General features: G+C 39.6%; 1 protein-coding gene across 1 annotated transcript in view; it reads left to right on the top strand.

The window, feature by feature from the left end:
- The first annotated feature begins 2,235 nt into the window (after positions 1-2,235).
- The window catches only part of ssh1a (slingshot protein phosphatase 1a), a 41,221-nt gene continuing 27,649 nt past the window's right edge, over positions 2,236-15,807 (top strand). Inside the window, exons 1-2 of the mRNA XM_056263818.1 lie at positions 2,236-2,583; positions 7,335-7,372. Of these exons, the coding sequence (XP_056119793.1) occupies positions 2,503-2,583; positions 7,335-7,372 (119 nt within the window). The 5' untranslated portion in view covers positions 2,236-2,502. The remainder of the gene's footprint in view (positions 2,584-7,334; positions 7,373-15,807) is intronic.

The raw sequence follows: 15,807 nt of genomic DNA, 5'->3' as shown, positions 1-15,807 counted from the left end.
GAAGTCTGGCCGCGGCGAGACTAAATTTTTATCTGCTGCGAGAGCCGGGACGGAACACAGGTCTCTCGCGCGAAGGCTTCGGGTTCCGCCACTGAGCCACAGGGAGAGCGTTTGTATGCAGGTGTGCGTGTTATACAACAGGCTCATTGCTGCAATAATGACATTTTCAGCCGCTCAAACTAGGAGCTGAGAAATGTTTGAGAAATAGAGATTAGTCCGGCCTCGGCGGGACTAAAACACACTCTTTTCTCATTTTCTCATCTCATGGGGGGCGGGGTAGATTTCTTATAACGTAAAGAAAGCTAGCCGCGGTTTTAGGGCTCGCGGTCTTGATGCTGGCCCGTTTCCCTGACGACTCGCGGACAGAAGGGGGAGGTCCACAGAGCTCGCCCAGTCCTCACTGTCCGACGCCAGGATAGAGCAGCAGGTCTCCTCTACAGATGCAGCTATCTCGTCGTCATTAATGGCGGAAGCGGCGGCGCGCGGCGGCCGTTATCCGTCAGTGAGCGACTCGAGTAAAGCTGGTGAAGCTGGCAGGCGAACCGGCGAGCTTTCACGGGCTGGAGAAGGCTCGGGGACCCGCTGAGTACAGCGCTTTTTTACGGCGCGGCACTGCAGCGGGTGGAAGTGCAGTCTCGCTGAAGGATGCCAGGCGAGTCCTCAGAGTCACCGTAGGCAATAGCTCGCAGTGAGGGCAGCCGCCGTCGGCGAGCGCGAGAGCTGCATGATCCTCTCACAGGCAGGAAACACATCACATGGCGGTCCCCGTCGCTGAGTGTGGCTCGGCACGAGCCACAGGAGGATGGCATCTTTACAAAGACGCGGCTCTTTTAGATGATAGAAGTGTGAGTCGTGGGGTGAGCACACACACACACACACACACATACACACACACAGAGCAGAGTAAAGGATATATAGTACGCCGGAAAGCGCAGCAGGTACGCAGTTGAAGGTGGCGAGGCCAGCGACTCCAGAAGCTCGTCCCGCTGAAAGGCTTGCGTCGACGGCGCGGCTTCTCACTCCGGATCCAGCGATGCGAGAGGCTTCGCTGAAGAGATGAAAATCAGTGTACCAGCCTTATCGAGCTATATTTATAGGGCGAGACCACACCCTTTCTGGCGGGACGTGACGAAATGGGCGCGAAATGCCCCCATTGGATATGGTGTCACGCAGCGCCTCTCTCGATAGGCTGCTGCTGTTGCAGCAGGGCAGCCAATAGGCACGCGAGCCGTCCTGCCTATGTCTGCATGCTGCTGCACAGCGTTTTACATTAATTCAAAATTAAGGATAATTTTTGGCTTCAATATCTCGTGGAAAAGAGGTTTTCCCCATAGCGTAAGATATTACGCAGTACGAGAGATACTCTCGTAAGAGAACAAGAACAATGCAATACATTTTTACCTTAAGAGGACAAAAAGGATGAATAGTTTTCATTGCTTTGGGATTAACAGAGCTTTTGGTAGTTTCCATGTATTTGTCTAGATCATCTTTGAATAGAGAAAAAATATTTTTAATCTCCATTCACGCAAAAAAGATTTGTTCAAAATTTCAGTGCCCCGGCATGTTGTGTCGTTAGCCAAGTAGGTGGCGACAAGTGGGTGTCTTTTTGTCCTATATTGAATCACTGACGTCATTGAATCACCCATTCAACCGATTTGTAATTGGACCGAGTGATTTACGACCGCAACACTCCTTTAAACAAACATGAAACATGAAACAGTCAGACTTCTCGAAACAGTCTGCATTAGGGTTGGGCCGATAGACTGTCATCGTCCATCGCCGATGGCTGACAGACATCACGATGTTGAGCCGGCAACATTTACCATTGCATGCCTGTTCATTTTAGTCTTACTGCATGGCATGGCTTTTATCAAGCAAAATACAAAACAAAGATTGCCTAAATAAACTGAGTTTCAGTAACCTCCTCCTTGTCATTACATTCCCACAAACAAGAGGTGCACCCAGATCATTCAATATATCCAAAGAGATTCAGATTCAAAACACTGACTCGTTCAGTAAAGGGCTTGTTCGTTCAGTAAGTCCAACCAATGATATGCTCCACACTCAGCCCATACTCGAATGCTATTGGTCCATGCTAAGGTCAGTCTTTGGCTTCGAAAGGGAGATAGATTCGGTGAACGAGAACGATTCGTTCACATAAAAGATTCATTCAAAAACACTGAATCGCAAACTCCACTATAGGCAGCAGCAATAGTAGTCAGTGTTTCAGCCACATGCGGCAGTGAGTAATAGAGAGAGAGAGAGAGAGAGAGAGAGAGAGAAGCACCAAACATCATCCAGCTCATGTCAAAGCGGATTCAGCGACAGAAACAACGCCGATCAGCGGCTCAGCCATATGGCATTTTAACAGTGGCCCCACCGAGCGCGTGGAGTTGCAGCACAGTCCCCGTGTATCTGGCGCTGCTGCTGCTAGGGGGAAATCCGCTAGTCGATTTAGCTTGTGACAGTTAGATTGGCCGTTGTGCTGGGAGATTTCCATCCATGGCTCTGGTAACCCTGCAGCGCTCGCCCACTCCCAGCGCGGCGTCCACTTCCAGCACCGCCACCACCAACGCGGGGGAGGTAAGCGGAAATAAACACGCTGAGATGAGATGATGTAATGTTTTATAAAATACATAAAGGGACGCATATATAAATTAGTCACGTAGGCCCAATGCTAATACAGCTCAGGCTGTAGAGCTAACTAGCGGGATGCCATCAGGGTTGATGGAGGATTGAACGCTGTGTCACTCTGTTCAGAGATGACACGATTCGCCTTGGGCTTTTTATGCACTATAGCCCACATACCATTACTTATGTATATTATGTACATAAACTAGTCACACATATGTGCATATAATTTTTGGCCTAAGTTGAGTTGTTCTTGATCAATCACCTTCATCTTGTGTGTTTTGTGATTTTGCTTAATCTCTGCTGGTGGTTTTATGGTTGTGGTTAGATGAGGTGTGATGCTCTTGATTTGGATTCTGTCACCAGGAGAGAGAGTTTGACAGGGCTGTTGTACTTTATTGAGCTAATGGCTTGCTTCCAGGCTGTCCTGCGATTTGTGGTTCAACGATTGTGAAAGAATGCGTCTAAGTTTAGTAAACGAAGCACAAAACACTTTGTTTTGTTTGGTACAGACTGGTTTAACTAAGGATTAATCGTGGAGACCATGCCAAGTCTTAAAGGTGCACTCAGTATGTTTTACTACAACTTTATACAAATGAATGACACTTTTGGGAATAAATCGTTGAAACTATGTACACCCACAAAAGATGAAGACTTCAGACATATCAGCCTATAAAAAGCTGTTATGAAGCGGGTCGTCACTTTATGGGTGCCGCTGTTGACATCACATGACCGGCCTTGTCATGCAATTGAGTGAGTCAACGTGCAAAGTGCTTTGCAACGCATAAACATAAAAGTAATATAAGCTATGTTCTTGGATTATACTTACTAATTAATAAATGTATGTCTTTTTAATTTTGGTCTATGATGAGATATTTCATGTACCATGTTCCAGATGGTATTGTTACTATTTGTGCATACACATCTTAATAAAACCAGCACATCTTTACAAAACACACTTTATATATTATATACAGATATGCCATAACAGTTGGTATTAATGGGACAGATTAGGGACCAGCTAAAACTAAACAAAAACTTAGTGCACCGTTAAATGGCAAGATGTGTATACAAAAATAAGCACACAGATTATGCCACTGCATTCTGTGGTTATATTTTTATTGAAAATATAATGACTTGTTGCTCGTCATTGTATGTGTTAGTAAATGGAGGAGTTTGTTTTATCTCATGGTATTGTGTTGGACTGTGTGCTTCCATTCATTTGGTCAAGCCATTTTAACAGAGGAACTGTCAAAAAGGGGGGAGCTTTTTGGTCATGGTCTTTCCTGTATACAATAAAACTGTCCAACAACAGAAATACTGAACACTGTCTTCCCCGTTCCCCATAGTTCCTAATTTGTGCTTCCACAAATTAGTGGTATACTTTGCTACCGTATCTGTGTGGTGCAAATCTGCAGGCGGTCAATTTTTGTTACACTAGCCCTTCATGAGCTGCTGTTCTTTGTGTGAAAGTTAAAGGTCCCACCCCCCCGATGACTGCATTTCTTCTCAACAGAAATTTAAATCTAAGTCATTGTGTCATGGCACAGCTAAGCTCCTCTCATGCAATGAAAGGCCTCCTGTTTTTACCTTTTCATTAGGAGCGGGACCCTTTTAGCCAGTCTCACTAGGAGAGCTGAATGGGCTTTATTACTTAGTGATTCTCAGGAGGTGGTTCTGAAAAGTGTCAGGAAAACCCTGCTTTTTTAGGAATGGTCTTGTAGGTTTTAAATTGTCTTTCCTACATGAGCACCCCACCTTCATAAATTAATAGTTCCTCTGACATCACAGTTGTCTTAGAAAACCATTGTACTATACAACCAGTAGGAGGCGCTAGCTCTACACATTTGAATGATGCACAAAACACATCCATCAGATACTGTATTATGAGAGTACTAACTCTTGCTTAATGATAGATATTTGTGTACTATTTTTATTATATACACACAGTTCAGGGCATAACACTTTCACACTTCAATTCGGTTTCTGCCGCAGTATCAGGATCAGATTAACAACATTCTTGAACCTCTTAGGAAATGTGGTCTTTTTCTTTTTAGTTGGACCTGACCTTCGTTTTTATCCCTCGATTGTTCCTATCTTTAGATATATAACATAGTACTTAAATCTAAGAATGATTGCATAATGCGTTACGCTAGTGAGGACACACACTATTTAGAATTCACAGCACGACCTCAAACATGAGGACTGGGAACATGCAGCTGCAGTGATGTCATCTCATGCAGAAGGAGGGAGAGAGAGAGAGGGATAGATAGATGGGCTGATAGAAAGAAGGTGTAGAGAACTCATTTTTTGAGGAATAAATACGGTGATGTTATTGGTTTTAACGTTCCAAGGGTAAAAATCTGTGCAAGCTTTGTGTGGTATTCAGGTAAAATTCAACATGAAATCAAAACATTCTTTATGTCGTTCCAAACATGTATGAGCTTTTTTTTTTCACGAAAACACTTAAGGCAAATTTCTGATGAATAAAAAAAAAAAAAAATAGAATATAGAGACAATAAACATGATATAAACATGGCTTTAAATCTTTTAGGCGTGTCTATCAGTAGATTTCAGGTAATAACAAATACTACAGAAATGAAAGTAATCAAATAACACTGGATAGTTCTCATTGCAAACACATTAATGCTTACAATTAAAGTCACAAAAGTTATTCAGTCAAGAGCAGCGATGCCGTCTAAACATCGTAATGTCTGTCAACAATCACGTCATCGTCCATCGGCCCAACCCTAAACACTACAGAACTTACTGAAAATGACACAGGGTTTGGGGGGCTTAGACTGGTCTTGATGACGCTGTACATTACTTTTGATGATTTTACTTATGATGATTCGAAAAGAAAACGTGATCGGGAATCTACTTGGGCTGGGGGGAAAAAAATCTAAAAATTATTTAAAAATGATTGAAAAAAAAATATTTTTTATTCCAGAATCTATATTAATTCATATTAATTTGCTTTATTTTAGTCCTTGCTTACCTCTTTTATTTCAGCAGGGTGATATGTGTTATATTGGTGAGTAATACATGACGTCGGTCATATCTCTTACTAGTTGACAAGAGAAAGTGAAAAATGGCGGTGGCATCAATGTTCGTTTAAAAATGTAATTTTGCTATTGAAGAAATCCCAAATAAACTGGCAAACTTCCATAAGCAGGCACTGCTGGCTTGACAATTAATCTATAAACACAACTTTTCACCACATCGGTACTTTATATGGAATAATAGAGATATCTTGTACAAAAAAAAAAAGTCTATCTTTAATTAGACTTGGTATGACTATGGAATACTTACTGTTAGTCAGATGCTTAATGAACAAGGCCTACTTTTATCATATTCAGAATTCCTCAATAAATGTAAGATTCCTGTGAAATCAAAAGATTATGCTATTATCTTTGCTGCAATCCCAAGTAGAGTTGTATAATGCAGATGTGGCTTACATAGGTGTGTCAAAATATAGGTGCATCTTAAAAAGGTATGTTGATAAACGCTCTATCAATACATCACATCATTAGTCATAATTAGATCTTTATCCATGTATCGTTACACACCTATATTTTATGGGGCTTTATATGAAGTCTGACAGCCCCAGTCTTCATTCACTTTCAGTATATTGGAAAGACCAGGAATTTCTGAAACAACATTTGAACTAGTCCTTTAATTCACGTTCTTATTGTGCATATATGATTTGAATTTCACTCAGAAATTACAGAATTAAAATGTTTTGCGAATCTTCAGGAGCACAATATTGATTTCTACCTTCTTATTTTTCACCGTTCGCCCCACGCTGTCTGTTCTTCCACTTTAGTAAATCTCAGAAAACCCTCATGCCTCCATAAAGTCTGTTTCTGTTCACTTCACAAACCTCATTATTTCCTCTCCTCATTCTGCCCTGCTTATAAAGTTTTATAAGCCCAGCTTCTGCATGAAGGGACAGATTTTGGTACGTGACAGAAACCCTGGCACAACCACTTCCTCTGTCACGGTTTCTTCCCCTTCAGGCATCAGTCACATCTGACCATGGCACACTGCCCTGCCTCCATTCAGTGCTACACACCACTATCAGTAACCTAATAACCAGGGCCGTCACTTTCACATACAGTGAGGAACTATTTAAAAAACACTCTTTGTTATGATGAAACATTATCTCAAGGAGAGGCCCCGTTGTTCACGTTTCAGCTTTGAGAGAACATTTCTCCTTTGTCATATTACGCTGCTGTGAATAGTGAAATATCAAAGCTTTTTTTGTTATATAGGACACATAGCTCTTGTATTGTATTTAAATGTTACACATTTAGCAGAGAGAAAGCGAGAGATCATGTGGAGGGAAAAAAGAAACATGTTTAAGCCAGATTGTTGTGCGTTGCGCTGGGTTTGAGTCGGGTGAGGTTGTGGAATTTGGAAAAGTTCCGAGGCCTGAGGGATTCTGGCCTCTCCATTATTTATTCCGGTATTGTGCTGACATTTTCAAACAGATGCTGAATTTATAACTTATAATTTGGTTTGGTACTAGAAGATGTGTGAAGACGTGGTTTGATTTATCACATCAGAAAAGATGCACCCTGCTCTGTTCTTTATCTTGAGGCTCAAAGCAATACAATTTAAAATAGAATAGTGTGGACGTGTCTTAGTGCTCTTTTGTTTTAGATAACTAACTTCTGTTTCATTCCTTTTTATTTTCCCAGGACTTTGGAAGTGACGATGAGCGCCGGCTAAATCTGAGGTAACAACTGGCTTTTGAATGCAGGTTTTTGTATATTGTTGGTGTGTGTGAGTGTGTTCTCAAGGTCCAATCTGTCACAATCTGTCAGAAGAGGATGATGAAGAGTGTGTCAGTTCCATGATGGGAGGATTCTTCATCGCACCCTGTAGTTTGCGAGATGGTTCTTCTCCACTGTTATAACTTATAATCAAGGCTATCTGAGGCCAGGCGTCTGATCACTGCTTTCACGGCAGCTCTAACACCCAGAGGCTTTTTATTACAGTTCCAGTTCCTCCTTGACTGAAGTGAGGTCAATTGGGTTTCATTTGATGCAAACATCTTGCTGGCTTTCACCTATTGGACACTGTATCGCTCCTAATGAAGTCTTATTAGCGTTATCTGGTTCCTTGTAATTTAATGACTGTAGAAGACAGATGAATGAAGTGGTGTTTAGTAGAGCTACCTTATGTGCCTCTACCTACATACATTTGTAAAACTTACCTATACATTCAATTCACTGCCATTTCCAACTGAAATGAACTTTAGTGGCAGTAAAACACCAACAACTTTTATTCCTTTTCCCACAAATTATGATTACATTGGCAGATTGATGTATTTTCACATGGTTCCTTGCACAATACTATGCTGTGACCTCAAAACACTTTTAGCATAGTGTATTATTTGAAAAGTAAGACACTTTGACCATAACAAACAGAGCTCAAAGACTTGTATGTAAGCTAAAATGGCAAAGTTAAATCAGCAAATGCATTGTCATCTCACTCTGTTTTTGTTAACGCTATCGGTTAGGTTCAGGGTAGGGCTTAGTTCATGTGGTAGTTTGCGGATAAAACTGAACACATGCAAGAAGCAACACAATACTATTTTTGCAGAAATGTTGTCAACCTTGTTTAGTTGTGAAATTGCAAGGAAGTATGTGGATGCTTTGTGAATCTTTTTGACTGACTCCTTGAAAACAACCGGTTCATTTGTTTGTGAATCCTGTCTGTCATTAATGCCGACTAGATTTTTTGCCAATTAGTATTTTTTTTGTCGCATTTGCAACCATTTCACTCACACTCTGAAGCCCTGATATGTTATGATATGATGCATGTCGATTCAGTACTTTGGGATGCATCAGGATATCATACTTGGATCATGACTAAAACTGCAGCAAACACATAAAAGAGAAGAAAATAGTTTTAAATCTCTGGAGAAATGACACACTTCAGCTATAATTGACCAATAAATGTATATGTTGATGCAAGTATTTAAAGTATCAAATGCAATATCAATATATATTGTCATACTTTAGATTAGGGTCCAATTCTCACTATTAACTACGACTTTTGCCTCAATAAACTCCTAATTACTGCTTATTAATACCCAGTAAGGTAGTTGTTATGTTTAGGTATTGGGTAGAGTTAAGAGATGTAGAATAAAGTTGTGCAGAATAAGGCATTAATATTTGCTTTATAAGTACTAATAAACAGCCAATATCATTGTAATATGCATGCTAATACACAACTAGTTAATAGTGAGAATTGGACCCTAAACTAAAGTGTTACCATATATATAATTGTACCGTCATCACAGCCTTAGTATTTACTAGTAAGGTCAAATGCTTTTCAAGTAGAGAGGACATTTGTCCAGACTGTTTTTAGATTCAGCACTTTTTCGTTCAGTCTTTTATGCCTCGTTTCCACTGAGTGGTACGGTACGGTTCAGTACGGTACGGTTCGGGTCGGGTCGCTAAACCATGATCGGGGCTCGCGTTTCCACTGCCAACAGTACCCTACTTGATAGGCGTGGTGTATGCCGGAGAGAAGCGATCGACGTCATTTTCGCGCGAACAAAAGCGACATAGTAAACAACAATGGATGACAGACAGCAGATCTTGTTCTTGCTTCTCGGGATGTTTGTCACAAGAAACAAGCGCTGGCATTAGGCGTTTCTCAATACCAAGTAGCCACGCAAAGTCCGACTCAGGAGAATGATCCCGAGGACGCGAGTCCAGTAATTCTGCTAATGGAACAGCGTCAGCGCGTTCTTGAATGCGCCACTCAGCTCGCTCTGCTACTCCGGTTATGTACATTTAAGGCAACAATAAAACGAAATATGTTATAAAACACCACTCTGCTTCTTTCGATTTAATTTAAATACATTTTAAACATTATAAGCACACAAATGTGGTTCAGGCAACGCAATGCATAGCCTATTGATTATATTCACTGCATGTATGTAACGTTATATTTAACAAAACTAAATATAAAACACAATCCTGCCTCTTTTCGTTTAAATTTAAAAATATTAAACATATTCCAGGCAATGAATTGCATATTGCATTGGTACAAATGTTGCAATAAACAACATTACAGATGATCTTGTAATAAAATAAAATAAATGACAAAACTATCTATTTTTGGTGAATTTCAGTTTTATAATAATAGCCATTATAAAAGTATAAGTAAAAGGTACAAAAATATATACAGTAAAGCTTTAATCACAAAGCAAACAATTCAGTCAAATATACAAATTCAGCGCTCAAATAGCCTATACTTTACTTAGCCTTCTGCCAAAACTATTGGCCAGGGAACGAATTATAGATTCACGAGACCAAAGATCGCCTGTTAGGTCTGTACAAGACGAATTATATCTCAAGTTTAACCACTACAGAGACGTCAGAGTCAGCGGCAAACATCAGAACGGCTAGCCGGGGAAAGGCTGCTCCAGGCGGGGTGCACGAGCGCCGAGCGTCCGGTGATTGCTTGGAATGGATCTTCAAATGATCATAAATCTATAAATAAACCACAGATTTGAGCTTTAAAAAACTACTTTCTCGCCTGAAAAACTCTTAAAACTACATTTCGTGACACAATAACAGTAGTATTATATTTTAACTGTATGCTTCTAATGCCCTTGTAGCACGCGCAAGTGACGATACTCTGTCAACCAATCACCGTTCTGCAGTGAGTCTAGCTCCACCTTTTAGTACCGTACCACTGTGCTAGGTACCCCAACGGAAGGGTACCCAAAAAGTGGTACGGTACGGTTCGGCTTTTTGGTACCATTCACAACTTTTGACAGTGGAAACGCAAATAATTGCGTACCGAACCGAACTGTACCGTACCGTACCGCTCAGTGGAAACGAGGCACTTTTAGAGGACGTATTAAACTAGGGCTTGTATCTACTTGTGGATAGGGCTTGTGGGATTGGACTCATGTCCCAGTCCTTTTCAAACTTTGAATCTAGGTCACCAGTAAGAGCAAAAGAAAAGTTCTTAAGAGACAAGTTGTTCGCTGATTGAAACTCTTGCTGTGTTATTTCAGTGTTGCCCTCTAGGTAATGGCCAAACATGGTCGAATAACAACTCGTGAGGACAGTCGGAAATATTATGTACATTACAGATTGAGGAGCTAAAGGAAGGGGATGTGTGCAGAGGAATATTTGTCATCGCAAAGGTCACATGACATCCTCAAGAGGTCACATTTCTCAGGAAATAGCTCTTGTGTTGACTATAAACTCAACACAAGTTGACTCAACAGCATTTTATGTTTTAATTGAGCATTTTCTGTCTAAATGACAGAAGAGTACTATAATGAAGTGTTTGTTTTGTGCTTTTGGTAAAAGTATCTCCAAATGAATGGCTTCCAATAAGCACATTCAAACAAACTAATCCCTAGAACGTGTGAACGCCGCGATAATTAATACTTTGTTAAAGAGTAAAAGGAAACGGGTTGTTTATTTTTTTCAGATCAAGCTTAGAAAAGGGTGTGGAGGAACTACGGTTCCAGTTACCCGAATGATCCCACTAATGCCGTCTGTCTGTTTTCTGCTGGATGTAAGCACATGTGGCGTGTGTAACCTACATAAGGTCATCTGATAAGGGAAAGAGCAGTTGTTCCCTCAGCACATTTAAAGTGCTTTTAGTATTTGCTGTCCATCTCCGTCTCTATCCCGCTCTGTTGTCCCTGTGATCGTTTCAGAAGGCAGTGCTCAGTGTTTCTGTAAAAACAGGATATGAGAAAAGGAGTCTGAGATTTCAGCTTTAGCGATTGCAAACACAATGGAGGCTGTGTCTGATTTTTGTATCTTCCTGTGACTCACAGATAAGACTCTAGTCCCTCAGCACCAAACAGTTTCCTTCAAATACCAATTAGAAAGATACAGTGGCCCCAAAAAGTATTTGTGCACTTCAGCCACACTTAAAAATCACTTGGAGATCAGTTGGTTAAACGTCATTGCAAAAGCTACTGAGAAAAGTGAAATTTGTTCTGAAAAATGCACAATTTGTTTGCAGATCCCACTTGGTTTGATAATTTTATCTAATGCAGGATTTGAAAACCCCTGGATGTTTGCAAGGGAACTGCTGTGGGTTCTAATAATTAATTAAATCATAAAAACAAAACAAAGTAAATGTGTTCTAAAAAAAATGTTTACCTGCATGTCATGTGACCATAACCAACATGTGAATATGTTGTTAAATGATTATGTCAAAGGGGTTCAGCTGACAAAAAAGTTGAGGAATCCCTGATCTGATGCAATGACATTCAAACATGTTTATGTTGCTTAATTACCCAAATACATATTGAGGCCACTGTATCTTACAAGTCAGCCATTCCAATTTAATGTACATGTTATGTTTGACCCTTATTCTAAAGACTGACTGCAGAAAACGGACAGAAAAGTTGTGTGTGTTGGGAACAGGATGTCCTAGAGGCTCATGTGAAACAAATCCTCTTTTAATGAGGAAAAACAAGGTTAGGATAAAGTCACTAGTGCAATAGATGCACGGTGCTAAACACAATCAGAACAGCAACATCAGCAAAACACAATACTACTTCCTCACAAACAGACATTTTAGACGAGGGCGAAAGAGAGAATGAAGTCTAAGCGGTCACACTTTATATTAGGTGTCCTTAACTACTATGTACTTACATAAAAAAATAAGTGTACTTATTGTGTTCATAATATATTGTATTGCAAAACACTTGGTGGGATACGGGTAAGGTTAGGGACTTGTTTGCTGGTATGGGTATGGGTGGATTAAAAGGGAAGGGAAGGTCAACAGTGTAATTTTAGATGTATTTATAGAAATTAATTACAGCTGTTTACTTGCAGGTATTTTAAAAATATATATGTACAATATGAAAACATTGTATCAAACGATTAATTTCAATGTTAGGACATAGTAGTTAAAGACAGTAGATAAAATGGGACCATCTAAGCTACTGTTTTAAAGATATGAACTAGTTGTTAAAGAGGTCCTGGACTGAGCATTCCAGCTTGTTCTGTCTGTCATTGTGCAATTATCAGAATGTGACTCCCAGTATTTGATGTAATTTGTTTATGCACACATGTAATGACCTGTCCTTTTGCCTGAGCTCATTGATTCGTGAAGTAACACCCGTTGCTAGTAAGAAACTGTTTGAACCTGACAGATTCCTTTTCTCTTACCTAAGGCTGACTTGTCATGCATTTTCCTGAAATCATGTTGAAATATGTGCTATTGCAGAATCTGCAGTACTGTTACGTGCAGTTCGTGGTTTTGTGTGGATGTGGAATGTGCTAATGAATGCCATAGCTTTGAATGTTTTATGAATGTTTTTGTTTTATTTGTAAGTTTATAGCATGTTCATATAAATGAGAGTACAGTTTCTTTATATTTGTTGCGATTTTATATTCATACTGTTACCCAGGCATGTTTAACTTAGTTTGTACATGAACATTTTTACTTTTAGGGATGCAATTCCATTGAAATTGGATATATATTTAATAAATATTAGTATTGCTGTTATAATTTTCTTGATTTTTTTGTTAGAGTGAAATATTACAATAGTAATTGTTCTTTTTTTAATTTATTATTATTATTATTTAGTCACATTGAAATATAATCACAAAATATTTGGCCAAATTATGCCTTTATATAGACAAGCACAACAAACCTTTTCTTCTTTCTTTTTTTCTTTCTTTTTTCCCCCTCAAATTTTAATTCACAACCACAATTTTATTAGAAAAATCGCAATTAGATTCCCCCCCCTGAAAATTGTGCAGCCCTACTGTGAACTATCTCAAGAATTTTGAAACATGCATAGCTGGATAAGAATGCCTTTTGTGCGATCTGTAGGAATAAACACGCTAGTTAGAGGAGTTTTAACCCCGCACATTTTTGCCTTATCATAGACAGGACAGGACACCTCTAATAACTGTAACCCTAATCTTAGCCTTTCCGAGATGCACTCTGCAATGCCTGCTGAACCGGCCAAGATGTTTCCCCGTGAAATCAACCAGGTGGCACAGCGGTGAGCCAGCCAAGCACAGCAATCTGTGTTTATGTTTAGGTGTAGTGGTAGTGCATATCACAGGGTTTGAGTATTTGTGTGTGTGTGAACGTCTCAGATCCGTTAGAGAACACACAAGTTAAAATGATGCAATATTGTCCTGAATAACAAAGCATAATTTAGTCTATATTGGTGCTTTAGTTTAAACATAAAGTTTAAAGGGATGGATCACCTAAAATATATTAAAGTGTTCTTTCAGCCAATGATAAGGTTTATAACTGGCTACCAACCCTGCTGAAAAAAAACATGTTAATCCAGTTTCTGGTCTTCCAGCCTGGTCAGGCACTGGCTGTTCTGTTGGCTGGTTTCAGTGTAGTTTTGGACACTTTTTAGCTGGTCAGTCCGGAAGACATTCTTTAAAGTTGCAATGAAACGGAAGATCTTTTCTTCCGTATTGTGACGTACATTCGAGTGTAACAAAAAAAGAATAAGATTGGCTTTTAGTGGATTAAATGATTGGAGAAGTCCTGCATTCGTCACCAGACAGAGAGAAGTCATTTTCACCAGAAGGTCCTTTTATGACATTATTTTGATGAAAAATTATGAGTTTAAAAAAAGAATGAAACCTATGCATGGATGAATTGTCACAATAAGATCTCTAACATGCATTTAGAAAATAGAGTGATTGTTTATTTCATGTTGACTTGAAACCAGCAAACCAGCTTAGGCTGTTTTTTTAGCAGGAAGAACTTGATACTACATCATAGTATTTCCAGTTGTATCTGCATAATTGAGCAAAGATAAAATGATCAAGCGGGTCATTCCGTGTCAAATCAACCAAAATTTGGATACTTCCTTTTTGATTTGAAATTTTTGATTTCGTTAATATTTTATTCTGAAGAAAGACAAACATTAATAGTGATTTAAAGCCCAAAAAAATTAAATTCCATGGTTGAATACATGGTTGAGTTATCCACTATTTTGTGGATGGCTGTCAAAATACCAATTTTCATCCGAGATTTAGAACCAAATTGCAGCGTGGCAAAAATTATATTAGAAAATTGCAGCATCATTATTTAAAATAATGATGCTGCCATCTTTTAAAAGTCTTTTCTTAGAATCACATGTTCTATTACAAGTGCACAAGATGCATGAACATGCATGTATTCTTGAGAGTACGTTCAACATCATTCAGACCAAGACCGGTACATGTGGCAATTCGTATGATATGATTAATAGAGAGGCGGAGCAAATACAGGCATGTGGCCAATAGATTGAAGAACACTGATGTAATAGGCGATTCATCATTCTCGAGAACCCGAGAAAAGATTGGTGCGCTGTTTGCCCCGCTCCCTCCTTTTGCCCCTCGTTTTTCCTTCGTTGCTCGGCGAAGATATAATGGATATGTAACATTTGCTCCCAGAAAAGAAGCTTTTAATCTTTTTGTGCCTGTGCGTGCAAAAAACAACCGTAGCACTATTGTGTACCAGTGCAGTCTCAGCACACTAGAATAATCCAGTAAACGCACACCTTACGTTACACACACACACACACACACACACACACACACGCACGCCTGATCTGCTTAGAGCTCCACATGCAGGCGTCCTGAATCGGGACACCTGTCAGGTGTTCTGGAGGTTGCCTGATAGCATTGCCATGGTTATGCTGAGTCACATGGGAAGCTCTGTAAGTGTAGTCATGTGCTCCATGACTTGGCATGTCAAAGCGTGAGCACGTAAGGCTGATCTGTCTTGGATATACATCATGAATGTGTTTAAATGTTCACACACCTGTCATATATATTGCAGTAGCACATAATGCCCATGAAATGAGGTCTGTTTGAGTTCCACAGGCCCATCTGTTGTAATCTACTAGAGGATTTTGTAAAGAATTTGGGGATATTTTAGCTTAACAGAACTGCTGTTCAGTAAACCTTATAGGATATGTACTTAATTTGTGATAAGAAAAAAGCAAGAGTGATCTTCTGAAAAACTGTTTGATTGTTATCAAAGGAAGTCATTAGCATTCAATTGAATGTTTATGCTCATGTCTGTGAGAAGTTACGAACATAACCCAATCATTTGATCAAACCAATGAATAGTTGAGGAATCTCTCTGGTTCAATGCGAGGCGTCTGTGACATGCTGTCTTTACATAATTATTTTTTTTACTTTT

Source organism: Rhinichthys klamathensis, unplaced genomic scaffold (genome assembly GCF_029890125.1).
Source record: "Rhinichthys klamathensis goyatoka isolate OS25496 unplaced genomic scaffold, OSU_Roscu_1.1 h1tg000210l_1, whole genome shotgun sequence".
Taxonomy (NCBI): Eukaryota; Metazoa; Chordata; class Actinopteri; order Cypriniformes; family Leuciscidae; genus Rhinichthys; species Rhinichthys klamathensis.
Note: the sequence above shows the minus strand (reverse complement) of the source record. Positions and strands in the feature narration are given on the sequence as shown.